Source organism: Dicentrarchus labrax, unplaced genomic scaffold (assembly GCF_905237075.1).
Source record: "Dicentrarchus labrax unplaced genomic scaffold, dlabrax2021, whole genome shotgun sequence".
Taxonomy (NCBI): domain Eukaryota; kingdom Metazoa; phylum Chordata; class Actinopteri; family Moronidae; genus Dicentrarchus; species Dicentrarchus labrax.
In genome coordinates, this window is record NW_026136711.1 from 18,319,700 (window position 1) to 18,339,036 (window position 19,337).

The window sequence follows — 19,337 nt, forward strand, 5'->3', positions numbered from 1 at the left end:
AGCAGCCGAAGTAGCACCGTAGATGCCACAGTTAAAAACGTCAGAAGAGAACCACAGTCATTGTCAATCCCTTCAAGTTTAGCTGCTGGGACAGAAAGACAGTGGTAAGCTGAGATGCTCACAGAAGAACAAAGATCATTATCGCACCGGATGTTGGGCTAACTGAAATCAATGGACCAGTCAAGACGTGGTACTAGGGCTGCCCCGTAATAGTCGACTTAATCGTTAGACGATGTGAAGAATCTTACTTGGATGTAATTTTCATTATCTGGATAGTTGCAAAAAAACAATGTTAAATACTGTTCAGGAGCTGTGCCTTGTCACCAGGTCCTACTAGTTGTCTGTACTCAGACTGGGAGCTCGAAGGGCGGGGAGTAAACACTACTAGCACAGGAGCAGGGGACCCAGTGGTTCAAAGCCAGCTGATTTATGGTGGAGAAGAATGAAACGGAGGAAGGGAGGCGAATTTGTTGCGAATAGAATAGAATCCTGTGGCCACTCGTTGTTGGGTGTTAAAGGTGCCACACCCAACTATTGAAGTGAACTATTTAGAGAGCTACCAAGAAATCTGAGCAGCATCAAACTCCACAGTCACTACTCAAATCTGAAGGAGAAATTAAAGGTTGCAAGAACCAGAGAACTGATTAAGTACTGGGAGTAAGCAGACCCTGGAGCGGCAAAAGCTGACATTGAGATGAAGACTGTATGAAAGTGGCAAGCAGGGGTGGTGGTCCAGCATGAGAGTGGTTACCCAAGGGAGAATCGGACTTGGATGCTTCCCAACTTCCAGTGTCAACAGCACCAGGGAGAATCAAGAAGGAGGTGAAGGCAACGGAGGAAGAGAGAATATGCATAGTGGTGTCCATAAAACAACAGGGGGGCCTGGTCATCTGGAGAAAAACGAGACCTTGAGAAGATTGCCAGGATAAAGCCCTTGAGAGGAAACTCGTTAAGTATTGAGGGACTGGTCACCAAGTACAGGCAATGTAGTTGAAGAGCATGGTCTGCCTGTTGAAGTTGGATGCAGGGCCTTTGCAGACCAATCTCTGGCCAGAGCTTACAATGCACTAATCATTGAGAGAGAACCATCAGCGATACCACTGAAGTAGCAGAAACAGCCTCAAGATGGATTTGGCTCAAGAGAGGAGAGCCATGGGGAGGACGTAGCTGACTTGCCTTCCGGACACAATCTGAGGCCTAATCTACATCAGCTGGGTCACATGGAGATGATGATGATGGTGAAAGACGTCAAACACCCAACAATTCCTGGAAAATCACTAATGTGTTCAGACATCAGTAGATGTATGCTACTGTGAGTCAACCAGCAGTCTGCATTTACTGTATAGTTTTACTGGTTCACTGTACCTGGTTCATGATGGATGTCTTCCTCCCCAGCCGGCTTCCTGGGAAACGAATGGTGCTTTTCTTGCTGCCATCGTCTGACTCAGACTTGACAACCTTCTCGCTGTCTCCCTTCTCTTTCTCCTGCTCTTTCTGACGCCATTTCTTCTTGCGATTGCGACGTTCCTTGGCACTCTTGGAGCTCAGCTTGGAGACTTCAGAGGAGCTGCGGGACAAGTGCCCCCCTCCTTCATCCTCTAATGCAGCTTCTGAAACAGTGCCTGCAGATGTTGCCATGGCAGCAGCCTGAAGGGGAAAAAAAGACAAATGATAATCATAAACTATGAAAGACAGGTAAAGGTCTATGTATGTGAGAGAGAGTGTAAGACCAACCTGTGTCTCCTCCTGCTGTTTCTTGAGCTGCTCCAACATGGCCTTGAATTCAGCCTCTTTCTGCTCCGCCTCCTCAATTGTAGCCTGGTTCTGCTCCTCATAAGCCATGGCCACCACAGCCAAGATGAGATTTACCAGGTAGAAGGAGCCCACAAAGATGACCAGTACAAAGAAGATCATGTATGTCTTCCCAGCAGCTCGCAGAGTCTAATAGATACAGACACAAAGCAATCAGACATTTTGGGTAACTTAAAATGGAACATGTTTTTAAAAAGACATATTATACTATTTTATAAGATATAAATGTAATGCAGCTTAGGAAAACTGTAGATTTGTGTTTATGAGAGTCTTTTTTTGTGGTACGTTCTTATTCTGTCAGAGGCACTGTATGCATGTATATGTGTGTTGTGTCAGCATTGCTGGTGCTTCAATATCCGGTTCATGGCTTTTTCCAGGAAAACCTCCAGACAAGAAAGAAGCCCTAGAGTGCAGGAATTCCCAGCTTTAAACACACACACACTCTAAACAGTGACTGGCCTATTTGCCAAATGAAGTGAAACTATTATGGCTGCGGTGGTGCAGGTCTGGAAGAGGAGGAAGATGAAAATGATGTGTCATGTTAGTGCAGTTTAACATTACATGTTATATATTTTGTACATGCATTTGTGTAACAGCAAGTGACAGGACTAAAGAAAACGGAGGTGTCATGCTGGTCTAGAGAATATTACTGTTATAAAGGTCATTTAACAAAATTGAAGTCACATTTGTTTATTGCTTCATTACAAATGCAAATGACATATTTCAGAATTCAGAAATTCTTTTTTCCTGGCATTAAAGAAGAACAGCAGTCTAGTGGCTAGTCACACACTCTTAGATACAGTATTTCTAATCAGCTGTCCTTTCCTTTTATACAGAGGTCATATGAACTGAGGGGGAGAGTTGCTGAAATGCACTTTTGCTGATTCATTCAGGTATTAGGATGACGATGTATATATTTTTCATGATGAAGTGAGTACAAAATCATTAGCACTGCTAAGTGGGTGTTTTAATTCTCTGGGTAGGACTAGGGAGGCTTTCATATAGGTTTCTATATCAGGTGCAAGAAGATTTCCATACATCCATACAGTAGGTCACTTATGTGTCCATTTGAGACTAAGGAGAAGAGACAGAGGAATCAAAGAAAACACTGCCTTACCAACATGTAGAGATTTTCCCAGAAATCTTGGGTCATGAGGCGAAAGAGGGTGAGGAAAGCCCATCCAAAGCTGTCAAAGCTGGTGTAACCATAGTTGGGGTTCCTTCCAGCTTTCATACATGAGAAGCCCTCTGGACAACGTCTAAAACAAACACACAGGAATACAAAAACTGTAATTTACCAAAGGACTGAAATGGGCCACTTCAGCATCATCACAGTTGGGAATAAAGATATAGGCATCACTGGCAGTCTAAGATACAACAGGACCATGAAAATGAGCCAGAAAAAAGTCTTAGTAAGTGTGTTTTTTGTTTATGTACACTGTAGGTAGTTAGGTAGTAGGATACTGATAGGATACTTAAACATTTCATGACCTTTTCAAAAGCAAGCAAGTCTGGCTCATGAATTATGAATACATAATTGACTGATAAGACTGTCTAAATAGTATGTATATGTAAATGTGTGTACGTGTACCCATTATTTACTTTGTAAACTGCAAAAATAGTTTGTTGTTGAAAAGTGGGCTCTATATTTACTATAATGACCCTGTTTTTGTATCTATAACACCAATTTCTTGATTCAATGCTAATTAACATCTCATCGTGTACGTGGCATTCTGCAAAATCTGCGTGGCTTGAAGATCCACAAGAACAAAATGAGATGCTTGAGACGGGTGTGAGTGCCGAGTTCCTCCTGAAGTCACCCCACAAAGCAAAGGAACCAGCACAAGCTCCATGCCAAAGAATGTCTTAACAATGACGGGCCAAGTGGCCTGCAGTTAACCAGTTCCAGTTTAATGAGGACATCAAAGGGATCTTTAAAAATACAGCCATAAATGATGCAGATCAGAATCACCTTTTAATGTCAACCATTATTGTCAATATTTCTGCTGAGACGGTTTGGAGTTAAGGAGTGGTACAAGGGAGAAAGGGAGGATGAGAAGACCACCTTAGCAGATCTTTGGAACATTGTGAGGAAGAATTTAATCATTCTATGCATAGCAGAGTGGCTTTAAAGGAAATGCAGAGACAAAAAGTGGCATTCATGGAAAACCCCTTTGACTTTACCAAGAAATTGAATGGATAGAAGCAAAGTGGCTACCTGGCTACCTGCCCCAACGAGAAGATTGACCAATACCTTCACAACACCTAAAGCGAAGTAGAAAGGGACCAAGACTTGGAAGACTGTGACTAAGACGAATCAAGCTCAACACCAAAGAGACAATCTTGAAGGAGATCCAGGAGGTCAACAGAATGCTAGAAAAAGCTTGGGCGCAGCTTTTAGTGGAGTGCTTTACATAGGTCTAACACAGGAATCCTCAAGGTGATCTGGAGGAGGGGGACGGTAGCCCAGATGTGGAGATTTTCAGAGGGTGTCTGGATTCTAAAGGAGGAGAATGCAAGTGCCATCTCACTTTTCAGATAGACATATTTTGATGCTGGATGCCTGATGGAGTACCTCCTGAAGAACTCCTACACTGACGCCTCAGTTCAAAAGAGGAGTCACAGTGCATTGAGCACACAGGAGTGGTCACTCAGTTGATCAGAGTCACAGGAAGGTCGCAGAGACCTTGCTGTTCTGTGGCAGTCCCTTGGCAGCACAGGAAGAAAGCAATCAGCAATATCATTATCCTCTCTGTGAGTCGATCTAGGTCTAAATGAATCTTTTAACCCTAGTACTTATACTCCATGTCTGTCCTGCCGACAAGAATGAAACTGTAAACTTTCTAATAACCACTGAATTTATCTAACCCTCAGTTTTTGTTTTTGTTCCCACGAGCCCCTAAGGTTTGTGAGTTTCTCTTCTTCTCTTTCTAGCTCTCTCTCTTATTCTTTCTCTCTTTGTGTGACCTGTCCTTTTACAGGTGGTGGTGAGCAGGTCATATGGCAGGTCAGGTCCCACTTGGCGACACCTGAAGGTGCCCAATGTTGTAATTTGTATATACTGTGATTTTGCTGTTCTGTTGTTGTTGTTGTCTGTTCTGTAAGGATTTGGGCGATGACTATTACTACTATGTCTGTCCATCCTGGGAGCTGGGAGAGGGATTCCTCCTCTGTGGCTCTTCCTGAGGTTTCTTCCTTTTCTTCCCTGTTAAAAGCAGGCAAGCTGTTTTTCCTTACCCAAATCAAGGGTATAAGGACAGAAGGTGCCGTACACTGTACAGATTGTAAAGTCCCCTGAGACAAATAGTTATTTGTGATTTTGTGCTATATAAATAAATTTGACTTGACTATCACTGATGGTGAAGGTATCAAGATGGCTTTGGATGAAGACTGGTGACCTGTTCTATCCACACTCTGCTTGGACACAAGCTGTGGACTGATAAACCCTGGCCGGGTGGTCTGGGCGAGGGTGTCTGATGTTGAAAGACCGGAAACACGGAATGACCCCTTGATACATCACAGATGATGGGTGTAGTGCATCACAAGATGTGTGAAAGAACAACAGAACCTGAGAACATTAAAGCATAAATATGTAAGCATGCATTTGAGTGAAGCACTGACTTACCCTGAGTCAGAACTATTTCCACATAGTAGAGCATCAAGCTGACCAGGGAGGAAGTAGAAATTAGCTATGAAATAAACAGAGAGCAGAACAGTTACTTGCATTAGTCAATGAGCAAAATTTGTGTGCAACCTGCATTTGTCTGTTAATTTTTTATATCAGCAAGATAAAAAACAAAACAATACAAAGAGAAAAGAATTACCAAGATACACAAACTTTGTTATGTAGCATTTATGCACTTATGCGCAACTAGTTGTCTAGGTGTCAGGTAATCACTCACTGTCATTCATGATGTATTCTCCCCAGTCAAAGCCCCTGCTGCCATTTGCCAGGTACTGCTCTGTCATGTTGATTGGCCAGATTACACACTTATTCCGCAGGTTCCCCATGAAGAGTTGGAGTCCAATCAGAGCAAAGACGCTGAGACAGAAGACGGTCAGGATCATCACATCTGACAGCTTCTTCACAGACTGGATCAGAGCACCCACAATGGTCTTCAGGCCTGTCAATTAATATACAATACACACACACACACACACACACACACACACACACACACACACACACACACAAATGTGCACGAATGCACATACATGAAAACAGGCAAACTCACATACACACGAGCATATAAATTCAAATGCAGACACAGACACACACACACATACATACACACACACACAGATAGACACAAATAAAAAGAATTGCAATTTTTCTGGCCCAGCAAGAGTACAAAAGCTGAGTTTGGTTTTACAGCTGAAATTCAGAGCTGACTGAAGTCACGCACAAAAGAAGTTAAGTTAGGTAACATATATCTAATACTGTATTTAACTCTGTACTGTGCAGGAACTTATATAAATCTAAACTTGGCAGGCATCAGAATTATTTCTCAACCACCTACGCCTAGCACTGCCAAGCCTCAACACCAGAAACTGACTTTCAGTGTGTCTTGTACATTATAGTATAACACTATTGTGTAGCTGGTATATGTTGTTGTTGTTTCCTTTGTTGTTATTCCTGCCTTGATGGAAATCTGTAGTTAAGGCTGTCTCTCTTTTTAATTAATTATTCAGATAGTTGCTAGCCATGTTGTGGGTATTTAGCACTTAATACCTGCAACTGAAGCATATACAGGCACTGCAATTTTAACACCTCAACAACAGTATACAAAAGTAATCCCAATTGACACATAGGGCCTTTGTTTTGATGTAAAATGATAGCGGGTTAACAGCTATCTTCACATTTGCTGATACGAAACAGAATAAATTAACAGAAATGATTGAAGCAACCACAAGGGTGTGAGTTGGTGTGGAGTAGCCTATGTTGAGAATAATAAGTTTATGTTTAAACTGTTAAATATAGCTCTTTATTATTTTGCTTGATTTTTTTTTGTACTGATGTTAAGATATCTGATGTATAATGTAACTACAGCATTATCTAATTGGTCATTTCATTGAATTCATAAAAATTGTGCTACTGCACACTAACAGGACAATAGAGCCTACAGCAGAGCTCAGAGATAAAAGCTGAGAACGCTGTTGGGGTGTGGAAAATATTTAGCGAAGAAATTGGAATTCTCTGATATCCAAACATAAATATATAAGCACAGTGCAATAATGGCACAGGTATTCCAAAAAGGTAATAAAAAAATGTAGCCTGTGTGTGTCTGTGTGTGTTATTGTAGGGACTTAATATCTCCAGTCATTGTCTGCAGGTACAACGCTGCAGCTCAGAGGCAAAAGAACATATTTTCCTGCATCTCCACATCTCCTGGGAGAAGAAACCTTGTCTCCATTGGTTTTTACAGCCTCTGGAGAAAATATTGTGCATAGATTTAACTCTACCTGGCAGCTGGTTATCACCTGAGCACATGTACATACTACATCAGTAGTTTTGCAGTCTCTCTAAAATTTAAACTTTTAGTGGGATACGTGTACTTAGTGCAGATTTGTGCATTTGTGATTTGTTGAAACATTCAATCAAATCAAAGACATGACCATGTATGTAATAACAGCACAGTGATTCCACTATGATAGTGCATTCAAGTTCAAGAACCACAGCTATAGAGGTCACATAAAGTTTTTTTTTCTTTTTTCATAAAACACAAAACAACACTGCAGCTGTGTGGGATGTTTCCATCAGAAAGACACATGTTTACATTAACTACCCCAGATAAGCAAACAGTTCTATAGAACTGTGTTATAAATAGCTTCATTGGCTGAAGCATTTTCCGCTGAGGTCGAACAGACAGCACTACAGCTGGATTTAGGATCCATCTGGAGAAGAGAAATTGTATCATGGGATTATTATTTCCCTTCACTCCTTGTGTCCATTTATGGGAACATTCCTAACAAACTGCAGTTAATAATTGTACTACATCCAACAAATCAGTTGAACACAGCAGCACCACAAACAGCAAACAGCGCACAGAACCGGGCTCAGTCAAGGAAGCAGGACGTGAAGAGGAGAAAGAAAGGACAGGCGACGAAGAGTTGGTGGCTGGGGGGAGGGGCAATGAGAGGTGGCATGCAGGTCATTTAAACGCCAAGGCTGAAGGAATTGACTCTGTGTCAGCATCACCTGTGTGTGTAAACCATGATGATGACCTTGCCTTAACAGAAGAACCGTTCCCATCCCAGACACCCCTTTCTCCCAGCCTTGCAGTGCCGAGCGAGCCCTCGGTCTGGTTTAGCCCAGAGCACAAATGAGCACTATATGATGGAGGCTGAGCTTATTGTACTGTACACTGAGTATGTGTGTGTGAATGTGTGTGTGTGTGTGTGTGTGTGTGTGTGTGTGTGTGTGTGTGTGTGTGTGTGTGTGTGTGCATGTGTGTGAATGTAAGGTATATGTGCATGTATGCATATGTGCTGAAATACAGTAATTCATAGTGTCTGTATAATTGTTTTACAAGCATTTCAAGCAGGAGTGTATCTCATATAAGCAAATATATATAAACATATGTTACTGTGATCCCTGCAAAAAAATGTATGATCTCATTTATTATTTATGTTTCCCTTTCACTCCCAGGATGGACAAAGATCTTGAAAAAGATTTTTAAATCAAATAACTCTTAAAACTAAAAAAATAACAAAATTGAAAAGAAAAGCCCCTTAAAGCCAAACTCGTAAAAGCATGTGTCTCAAAGCTTCATGCAGCGTCATTGTGTTGTCAAATTAGGCTTGGCAGTCTTAGGGAATCAAATAGTCTTTAGAAATGAAAATGTATGAAAACTGTTGTGTAAAGAGGTGATGATCATATTTTTTCCCTAATCAGTTTGTTCATTTAACCACTCTGATAATATCTTGAAAGCCAACTCCGTGGACTCTTCCTTTATAATATCACATTGTTTTGGACATTAATTTCTATTTCACTTGGGGTAGAAATGCACAGACATAAAGCTGTTGAATACCCTAATGTGCTGCAGAAGCCCAGCTGTCTATATGGGACATGTGAGCCCACAAGACTGCCAATAGACTGCTAAGCCTATCAAAAATGTATTGCTACCATTTTTGATTGTCATAGAAACAAAAGTAAAACAAAATTCTGAAACATCCTCTTTTTAAAAATAAAATAAAATATCAAAGTAATAGAAATAAAGACGGGTAATAGATAAAGTAAGCTCAGCCTTAGTGTTTAAATGGGAGTCTCACCTGGAATGACAGAAATAGTTTTCAATGCTCGGAGAACCCTGAACGTTCTCAGCGCCGAGACATTCCCAAGGTCCACAAACTCTGTTATATATCTGTAACAAGGTAGGATGACACACAGAACAGAACCCCATGACACACAACACACACGATAACAACACACACACACGCACGTATGTACGCGCAAGAGCACGACACCAGCACCACCATCGAAGACCAGGAGGGAACACCACGGTAAGAGAGAAAGCGCCTGTCCGACCAGTGGGAAGAGAACGAAGGAGGAAGAGGAGAGGAGAGGGACTGAAACAAAACCACACCTAACATCAACCCCGTGACTCGCCCACCCGCAAACACAAACACCTGGACTGTCTTACCTGGGATAACTGAAATTGTTTTCAAAGCCCTCAGAACCCTGAACGTACGCAGTGCTGACACATTGCCTAGGTTTACAAACTCTGTTATATACCTGCAAGGTGGATCAGATACAGTTACTCAGCAGCCATCCCAAACAGAGGAAAGACAGAATAGATTGTTACATAATATATTATTAAGCATTATCAATGTGGTATGATGGACTCATGTAGAGTTAACGTGCTGTAGGCAACTGTCTTCAGAACCTTTCTGTAATATTGGTAAGAATTCACCTCACATGCCATAAATCATTCAAATCAACACTTGGGGGGGAAAAACTGATTTTTTTCAGCCTCGCTAAAATGTACAAAATCTTAATAACCAATCAAATAGCTTGGGGAAAGAAAGTACACCTACTGCCTGTCAATTACACATGCATGACTCAGTCTAGTCTTTACAAGCCTGCAAACAGCAATACGGACACGAATCCATGTCCACAGAGGAGGTGACATGAGATAAAATACTGGCTCTGAAATTAATTTGGATTAGGAATGTGACATGTTCAATAAGACACAAAGTCAGATTAACTTTTGGGTAACTGTAGCTGTACTACTGTGGTGGCTCATCTAAATCTATCAATTCTGGGGTAATGAGTTTATTAGTAACTACTAGACTGAGCTAACAAAGCCAAATGAAAAGAAACTGGTCGTCTATTCATAACAAGATGTGTAACGCTTAGAAAGTTGCCACATTGCAGTGTTTGTTGCTCTAACAGCTAAATGTGTTGACTAAAGTGATTTTTTCATGTTTTGGGGGACTTTGTTCGAACAGATTCCTCTTCATTTCTATTTTCTAATATACCGGTATACTCTATACTGTATAATGTTGAATTACAAATGTTTAGTTAACATTTTTATGTAATAGATCTTTTTTTCACAGCAACCATTTTGACATTAAATAGTAGGGTAAACACAGATGTTACCAATGATACTAATTAAGGTTTCGTTCCATTCAGGTCAAACAGAGTCAGGGTGTCTCTATTGTGCATGTTGGCTCACTGGAAAGGCTCTGCTACACTAAATGGAACAAAAACTTAATTAGTGTCATGTTTACCCTACTATTTTGCTGTGAAAAAGGTCTATTATTCCTAGTCAAATTCATATACCGATTGAGATTGTGAAATTAAAATGACTCAGACTTTTCCAACAGAAAAACTTGACTCGTCATAGACGTAAAAGCGCAGGTGTCACCAATAACTTAAAGACTTCTCCACTGATAACGTCTCAAAAGCCAAACCAGAGAGCCAACATTCACAATACCACACCTGGATGGAATGCAGTCTTTATTATTGTGATTAGTTATACCTGTGTTTACGTAGCCAGACGGCCTGCAGTGAGAAAATTCTGTTGTCTTTTGGGATTTAGCTGCTGTTATCTTCTCACAACTTTCTTCTACCCACACGCTTAAATGTTATTTTTAGTCATGTTGAACTCCCCTTTTTGGTTTCTTGTCTCTTGCTGTTTCCTTTTAACATTTGATCAAAGTTTCTATACACAGTTTTAAATTATTTTCATTTTTTATTGCTTTTATTGTTGCTAAGATGAGTTCAAATACTTACGCCATTGAGATGACCATGAAATCCAGCCAGTTCCATGGGTCTCTGAGAAACGTGAACCCATCTATAGCGAAGCCTCGGGCAACAATTTTTGTGAGTGACTCAAACGTATAGATACCTGTGAAGGTATACCTTGAAAAAAAAGAGAGAAGAGAGTAAAACTGTGACAGATACTTTCAACAAGGATATGATTAATGAGAAGGAGTATGGACGTGTACTTACTCTACTTGTTTGGACCACTCCGGGGGGTCACTAAATGTCATGAATATACAGTTGGTCAAAATCGTACACATGATGATCATGCTGAATAACGTGAGAAGACAGAAGTTAAGGAAACTTTTGAACAGTGATACCCCATAACACCCAATACATTTCAATACAACCAACAACTGAAATGACATGTTCAAAACACTGACAAATCGATTCACTGTAAAGCATGACCCACTTGAAAGGATATGAATGTATCAAAATCTTAATAGCTATTCGCCTAAGTAGATTAAAAGGGCTTAAGATGTACAAGGAGGGCGTGGCACTGAAGCGGAAGATTGTTTTCCCTTTGTTTAGGACTATAAATGTCTGTGGAGAAAGAGAAAGAAAGAGACAGTTAGAACATTTTAAAGCTTATTATATGGCACATACTATTCAGTACATGGTCTGCAAACCCTTTGCGCTGTCTTGCTTTAAACAAAAAAAGGGACGACTGTAGCTCATGTGAGTCCTGAGCTCACCTCTGAGTCATGGGGCACGACTGCATTTGTTTCATCTCTAAGTACACGGCAGATTCTTACAATACAGGTGACACTGAAATCTAGAGTGCTCAGTGAGGGAGCTTGTAATGGCCTTACTATACAAATCACAAAACAGTATAGTAAAAAGATAAAGGTATAGAAAAGGGCACATAGTCAGTGGCAGCAAGGACACAAGACAGTGTTTCTACCCTGCTGACATCACTCCCTCTGTGGCCGGCTACCTGAGAACCTGGAGCACAGTTAATACCTCTGTCCTGGTTGCATCAGACATGGAGCCTCTGTACTGGCGAGGCATTTCACCGTGACATTAGCTCTGCGAGCTGCCTCAGAAGCAGCCAACAGGTGCAAGGGAAGCTCTCCCCTCTTTGTGGCCAAATGACTCTCTTCGCCCAAAGTTTAAAGCTCTTACTGGAAGAGAACCGCAAATGCTGTCATCGATCAGGGGCAGATCTGCTGACTCTAAGCTCTCAACAACCACTCCCCACCCATAAACAGCACTGGGCCAAGTGGGGCTGGGCGCTGGGGTGAGGCAGCAGTGTAAGTTTGTTTGTGCTTACCTGTGTGTGGTTTGTGGATGATTTTGGATAAAGACAATATAGGGCCAAAGTGAAACGTATGAGCATTATTTACAAACAAATAGACTCCTGACAATTTATAAATGTGTTGTTTGGATGAGTACACTGCTAGGATGTTTTTTCTTCTTTACCATATGATATCACATACATATATTAAATAATTATCACACCACAGACTATTAAAGAACATGGATACATCAATTTCTATCGGAAACTTCAGCATTATTAATGATAAACCATTCTTGTAGTTTGTTTATATGAATGCAGTTTAGTGCTTCTGTAAACATTAGCAAATATTATATAATAAAGATATTAAAATTGGTCAAACTACAATTTACAAATAATTAAGTTGTCAAAATATTGTGCACCAGAGTACATGCATTCAACCACAGCAGGTCATAAAGCCAACTCTATGTTGCTTGCCCTGTTTATGTTCAGGTTTAATGATCACTGCACTCACAAATGATAACCCACTGGTGGATAGCATACATGTATAATAGAGGCATCTGGTCTTTAGTATGCATGTGGCACTGGCAGCTAGAAAAATACATACACCACAAGGTGTATGGTTCAGGTTCATGGTTCACACCACGGGAAAGACTAGAAAGAAACAGAGAACCGACCAGAAGTGTCCTGAGACAAGTGGTGTCCTGAAATCTAATTAAATTAAAAATAGCGTCCGCAGTCTGGGGAAAGACAAAATGTATTCTCTGCATGAGAAGACTCTTCTCTCTCTCCCTCCCTTCCCCTCTCCCTGTTCCTTTTTGCCGATAGAGCATCTGCACTACTTAAAATATCCTCTCACTATTTTTCCTGTTACGTGAAGAAAAGAATGATCTATACTTAATCAACACGATACAAACAGGAAAACACAGGATCAAGAGTGTTGAAAGGGTAAATCTTTTTTTCCCAGAGGTCAGTGTTTTGCTGACCCAGCAAATACGGTATGTGACTCTAAGGAGGGGGAGGTTGTAAAATGAGCAACATCTCATTAGCAATTTACAGATGCCCTGCATGCATAACTACGTTCCATTGTTAAATCAATGTGAAGCACATTGCCTTGAAAACATCCTATAGATTTATAGAGGTGTTTTGAAAACTTCAGATTAAAGGACAGTAAGTTATAGAAAACATGTCTGTTTTGTCCTCATTGAGTCACAGTTACAATGTAGGTCATCATCTACAGCATATGGACATGTTGAAATTTTCAAGATTCCCTAAAACTATAAAGAGGGCTTCAGTTACTCAATGAACTGTGGATTTGGAGACAGAAAAATCTGCTGTTGACGCAAATTTGGCAACCTGGAACAAGGGATGCAAATGTCAGGCAATTTCCTTAATTGATTGTCTGCCAGATTAATCAATAACTGATCAACCACTGAAGTTTATAAAATACTAAATGTTAGATTTTTCTCAATGGAAGATTCATTACCATGGGCTCTTTTCACAGCACAATTTAATAAAACATAATAAAAAAAAGTAAATTATTCTAATCAAAATTAAATAATGTTAAGGACTAAACTTAATAATTCTGTGTAACATCAAGGCTTTACTAGAGGCCATAAAGTAGATGAGACTAAACATACAGGTAATGATACTTAGACTAACCATTCTTGTGTCAATACAATACAGTGATACGGCCTTCTAATACCTATACCAAGAAGAAAAGACTGGAAGAAGATGAGTGAAGTGGATGAATGAAAATCTTATTAGTTTAGATCAACTCAAACCTCAAGCATGTCATTAATTATAAGCAGCACCTTTGTATAGAAAACCACTCACTCTGTGCAAGTATCATGGAGCAACCACTGAAAACACCTACACCCCCGCACTATGTCGCTGAATGCACACACAGCACTGTTGGTTGACATATTCCTGATTGTTTAAATTCTTAACAGTGACTAATTGATGTATTAATCACTCATTTCTCCAGTTTAATTAATTTCCCAGACAAACTCTGTAAAGTAGGTTGAGAGACAGTGAATTGGAGACACTGAATTCATCTTTATGGAATTGAAGGATTTGCTTTTCACAACACATTAAGATGGGATCAACATGTGAACCACTCGTAAGCTCAGGAAACTGAGGATGAATTGCACCTATTTATGTATAAAGTGCACCATACACTTTTCATGTACTACAGTGCATATTGAAGTCCTTCGTATGAGGACACACGCATATCCTTATAACACTGATATGCCCATATAATAAATATTAAATAAACTTAACACATACATACTTGGGAATAAATACATATACACTTGCATTAATGCACAACTCAGCAGAGCAAGCTTCACTATAACAAAGACTTCTCTGCTGCAAACCTGGTGAAATGTTCCTAATTCTCCATAGAGCGTTCAAGAAAAAGGCACATATGCAAGAATCAGGAGGCAGAATGCAGCTGCAAGGGCAGTGTGTGTGTGTGTGTGTGTGTGTGTGTGTGTGTGTGTGTGTGTGTGTGTGTGTGTGTGTGTGTGTGTGTGTTTGCGTGTGAGAGAAAGAAAGAGAGAGAGAGAGAGGAAAAGGAATAGTGGAGCAAGGATATGGAGAGGGGCTTGCAGGGGTATGGGACAGCAGCAAAGAGAGCTGAAGAGAGAGAGAGAGAGAGAGAGAGAGAGAGAGAGAGAGAGAGAGAGAGAGAGAGAGAGAGAGATGAGGGGGTGGAGGGGGAGTGATGCAGAACAGAAAGCCAGAGAGCTGCAGAGGGGAGAGAGCCAAACCTGAGATGGATGGGTAGACGGAGGGAGGAGGAGGAATGGGTAGGCATGCAGCAGAGAGAGAAACTGAGAATGAGATGAGGAGGGGGAGGCAGAGAAAGAGAGAGAGAGAGCTAAGTGAGATCTAAGAAGGAAAACAATAGAGACTAAATCATGGGGAGGGGTTGTTGTGCTTCTCTTAATCATCCCAGGACCCCAGTCTGACAAAGACTCTTCTATTACTTCACAAAACTGACTGCAGATTTGAATAGTAGACCTATTAGAAGATGACCATAAACTTAGCGGCGAAACAATCACAATCAACTATGAATTGATTAGAAAACGTGTAATTGCTAACAATTTTGATAATCGATCGATTATTTAAGGCATTTATGAAGAAAAAAGACAAAACAATTCCAGCTTCGCATTAGAGGATTTTCTTCCTTTCTTTATTTCATACCATCACAAATCCAATACCATAGGGTTTTGGATTGTCGGTTAAAGTAAACAAGTCATCTGGGGCCCAGGTAAACTGTGATGGGCATTAGTCACTCTAATCTATCTTTAAATATTTAGTAGACCAAAAGATTAATCAAGTCATTGGAAAAATAATCAAAATAAATGTTAGTTGGAGCCCTAAACTGCATTCATAAACAATCGTATGCTCCAAATCAGAACTCAGAGATAAGATATTTTTTTAGAAACATATCTGAATTCACAAGCCTCTTTGCAGGACTGGAAAGAGAAAACATGACACACACACACACACACACACACACACACACACACACACACACACACACACTGTTAGCTGGATTTTAGCCCATTCTTCAATGACTACCTTGTATCGACAAGAGCATCTACAGTAAGTCAACTTCCACATTGTTCACCATGAAACTTTGATGCTTTGTGACAGCACAGATCTCATGTTGAGCTTTAATCTAATGTCTATTAGCATTATAGCCCGAAATAACACTCATGAACTTCTGTTTGAGCTTACTGCAGTGAGAACTCAGCCAGTAATGTCTCACCTAAATAAGTATGACTGCAAACTCATTTCCCTGCATATTATACTATATCAAAAAAATGCGTCATCCCGCTTCTTCACCTGTATGCTGTGCTGCAAAACCCCACTTCCTACTCTTTACCCCACCCTCCTTCTTTATACCAACCTGGCTAGCAGTGGAAAGCACACTCAACCCTCCCCACCCCATCCCTTCCCCACTCAGCCTCAGTACAGGAGGATGCTGTGTCATCAGAGACTGAGGACTCAGACAGAGCACTAAAGCCTGGCCCTCGCTCTAATTTACTACACCCTGAAAAAAAAAAAAGAAAGAATGCCGGAGAGGAGGCGGCGGAAGGGAGAGGGAAAAGGAGAGTAATGGACAGAGACACACACAGAGACAGAAATGGTGGTATAAGAACATAATGTAATGGTGTGTACAGTGCTACATACTGAGATTCAGTGGCTACTGCTGCTTTAGCCGTGAGATCCCATTGTGCGCTCACTAGTAGCTGCCCTGCGGAACAGAAATGACTGGACCGCTTTTATAATATTGTCAACAAAATTCCAAATTCGGTATCAGAATGAAGCTTCTGCATCAACAAAACATGAAAGCTGTTCAAACAACAGCAGCCAATTCGAGCTGAATCATCTTAACTGTGTTTCCACGTATATTGAATCCCCTGCCCCCGACACAGATGTGTGCATGTGCACAGTGCAATCTAAAACACTAATACGCCCTCCACCCATCCCCTCCTGCTCTTCCTGTATGACCACAGCAGCTTTAACATTGCCTAATCACATCAGACATTTGAAAAGCCCAGGCAGTCCTCTCCCCATCACAGGGGAAAACAAGAACTGCAACGCTGCATTTCTTTTCCTCACCACTGCCCCCTCTTCCTCTCTTTGATGCATGAGTGCTGTGATCAGGTTTCCTGCAGCTGACGGTAAAACACACACACACACACACACACACACACACACACACACACACACACACTTAGCCACACTCATTGACATACAGTGCAATGGTGACTGATAGGATAACCGTCGGTCGAGTAGAGGAGAAGAGCAGCCTGGAAAGGTGAGGGCGTGAACAGCAGAGGTGGAATGGATGCTAACCATGAATATACTTCCTCAGGTGTGATAAAGGATAAATACATTAGTGGATTAGGAAAATGATTGACATGAATGATAGTAAGATGGTGAAGTCTTAGCCTATGACTCCTATTGAACAGCATATGGGTAGGTATGATGAAGTTAGCAGATCTTATAGCCTTATAGTTAGATAAGCTATCTAGCTGTCAGTCTAAAAGCCAAGTACCCTTTCCTTCCCTTTTGAAATTCCTTAAAAACATGCTCTTAAGCTAGGCATCGTCGCCATAACTACTGCAACACAATTTTGATAATAATTAGATAAACTGTCAAATGCCAATGAAGCCCATTGTTATATCGCTAATGGATCAAACATAATACTATATTATATTATACCAGCTAATGAAGTATGCACTGAATCTATACGACTGTGAGCTGTGGCACACAATTCTGACCAGAAAACATTTGGAAATAACACAGTACAGTACAGTAGATCTTGTTGTGGAGTCTAACGCTGTCATACACATAATACAGACGTTATCATATTTCATAACTCCTGCCAATAACAATTTGAGAAAAGAAAATTAATTGGGAGTCCATGTGCCATGTTTTTTAGGTTCAGGGCAGCTAGGGCCTTTTAATGTATATATATCACTTGATTATTAAATTAATATTTCAAAAACAATATGTTTGTTTCATCTTTGAAGTTGTTTTAATGTTTTTTTTTTCAATATAAAGATATAACTTACATTATTTAAGCCAACAGCACATGAGTACCGTTTTTGTTCTAAGGCTTTAAACATCAGTTAACTCATAATCCAACACAGACACCATGGAGATAATGCGTGTATGAAATTATTCATCACAGAAGCCAAAGAGTTTAAGAAAAGAAATGGCATCATTTATAATCTTCAGTACCATCATACTGTAAATGAGGAAGAACTGAGTGTGTCTAGTCTATGTTCACTGCATTGTTTCTTACATAATCTATAGGAAACGGTGCTTTGAAGCTTAGTGCACAAAGATACAATGTGTACAGTAACACGGAAAGCTTTGTGACTCTTTGCAGTTGCTTGTATCTAAGTTTTGTACATAGAGCCAAGGTTGCCAATCTGTTATGCTCTGATCAACTACCCAAAAAAACGTTATTTTGAAATCATCATGTCTTGTTAGCTATATCAATTTCTCAATGGCCTACACACGCATATGGCTGAGCCAAAAAGGAGGCATGTGAGTGGAGGCCATGATAAACAACTTCCCTTCAATCACCAAAGTGAGACACCACAGAGGAAAAGTAAGGAGAGGTAAAGAAGTAAGCACTGGGAAATAAGTGGGGAAGGATAATAAGACAAGAATGCGGCCCTTCCTGTGGCCACCACTGAACTTTGGCCGTGGATCAATAGATCACAAAAGGCACATACACTTGATAGTTTCATCCGCCCTGTGAGGGAGTGCTGCTGGCCGAGATTGCCAGTCCTGCTGACTGGGCTTGTTGCTGCTGTACAGGCCACGGATTCTCTTACACATTATCACCGCCACCACACAGGAGACTGAATACTCCACCCGTCTACACAGCTGAAGGTACTACAGCATACTCCTGCCCTTTTCTCTCCACTGCCTGTCCTCTCCTGCCATCTTCAGCCCTCACTCCTTATTCCTCTTTCTAGTGCAGTGCCAAAATACAGTTGGACTAGTGGGGGACAGAAGCCTAAAATGTCTTGAAGCCTTGTTTGTAATTAATAAGAAAAATACAGAATTTGAAGAGAAAATAGGAGATTGGTGATTTTCCTTGGATGTAGAGATGATGACTGTGTGGAAAAATTACAATATCAGCTTGAATAAGAGTAACACAGGCATGACCTTCAATGCTGATAAGATTCATTTTTAGATGTGTTTTTTCGGATATGATATCTGTTTTAAATCTCCCAAAACGACTGTGAAACCCCAAACTCAATCAAGTGCTATGGAACAAATACAAGATGTGGTTCAGAGATGATTATTTATAATATATTATATAATTTAAGGTTTAAGGTCATAAGATTCAGTATAAGGGCAAATGTATACAGCTCAGGTCATTTTTTAAATTCCTAAAATTTTCTTTTACTATTTATGCTCTTTTGAAGGAACCACTATATCAAGTGGAAAACGTATACAATTACAATTAAAGGCATC

General features: G+C 40.5%; 1 protein-coding gene across 6 annotated transcripts in view; it reads right to left on the reverse strand.

The window, feature by feature from the left end:
* Window positions 1-19,337, reverse strand: part of scn8ab (sodium channel, voltage gated, type VIII, alpha subunit b) — a 48,515-nt gene that overhangs the window by 23,380 nt on the left and 5,798 nt on the right. For 4 of the 6 annotated variants that reach the window (XM_051414342.1, XM_051414344.1, XM_051414346.1 and 1 more), the window contains exons 3-11: window positions 11,505-11,623; window positions 11,270-11,359; window positions 11,051-11,179; window positions 9,085-9,176; window positions 5,715-5,936; window positions 5,438-5,501; window positions 2,930-3,071; window positions 1,735-1,941; window positions 1,366-1,647 (exon numbers count right to left, since the gene is read on the reverse strand). In XM_051414342.1, coding sequence (XP_051270302.1) covers window positions 1,366-1,647; window positions 1,735-1,941; window positions 2,930-3,071; window positions 5,438-5,501; window positions 5,715-5,936; window positions 9,085-9,176; window positions 11,051-11,179; window positions 11,270-11,359; window positions 11,505-11,623 — 1,347 coding nt within the window. Of the gene's footprint in view, window positions 1-1,365; window positions 1,648-1,734; window positions 1,942-2,929; window positions 3,072-5,437; window positions 5,502-5,714; window positions 5,937-9,084; window positions 9,177-9,455; window positions 9,548-11,050; window positions 11,180-11,269; window positions 11,360-11,504; window positions 11,624-19,337 lie in introns of all 6 variants that reach the window. The other 2 variants (XM_051414347.1, XM_051414343.1) reach the window with 1 other exon arrangement.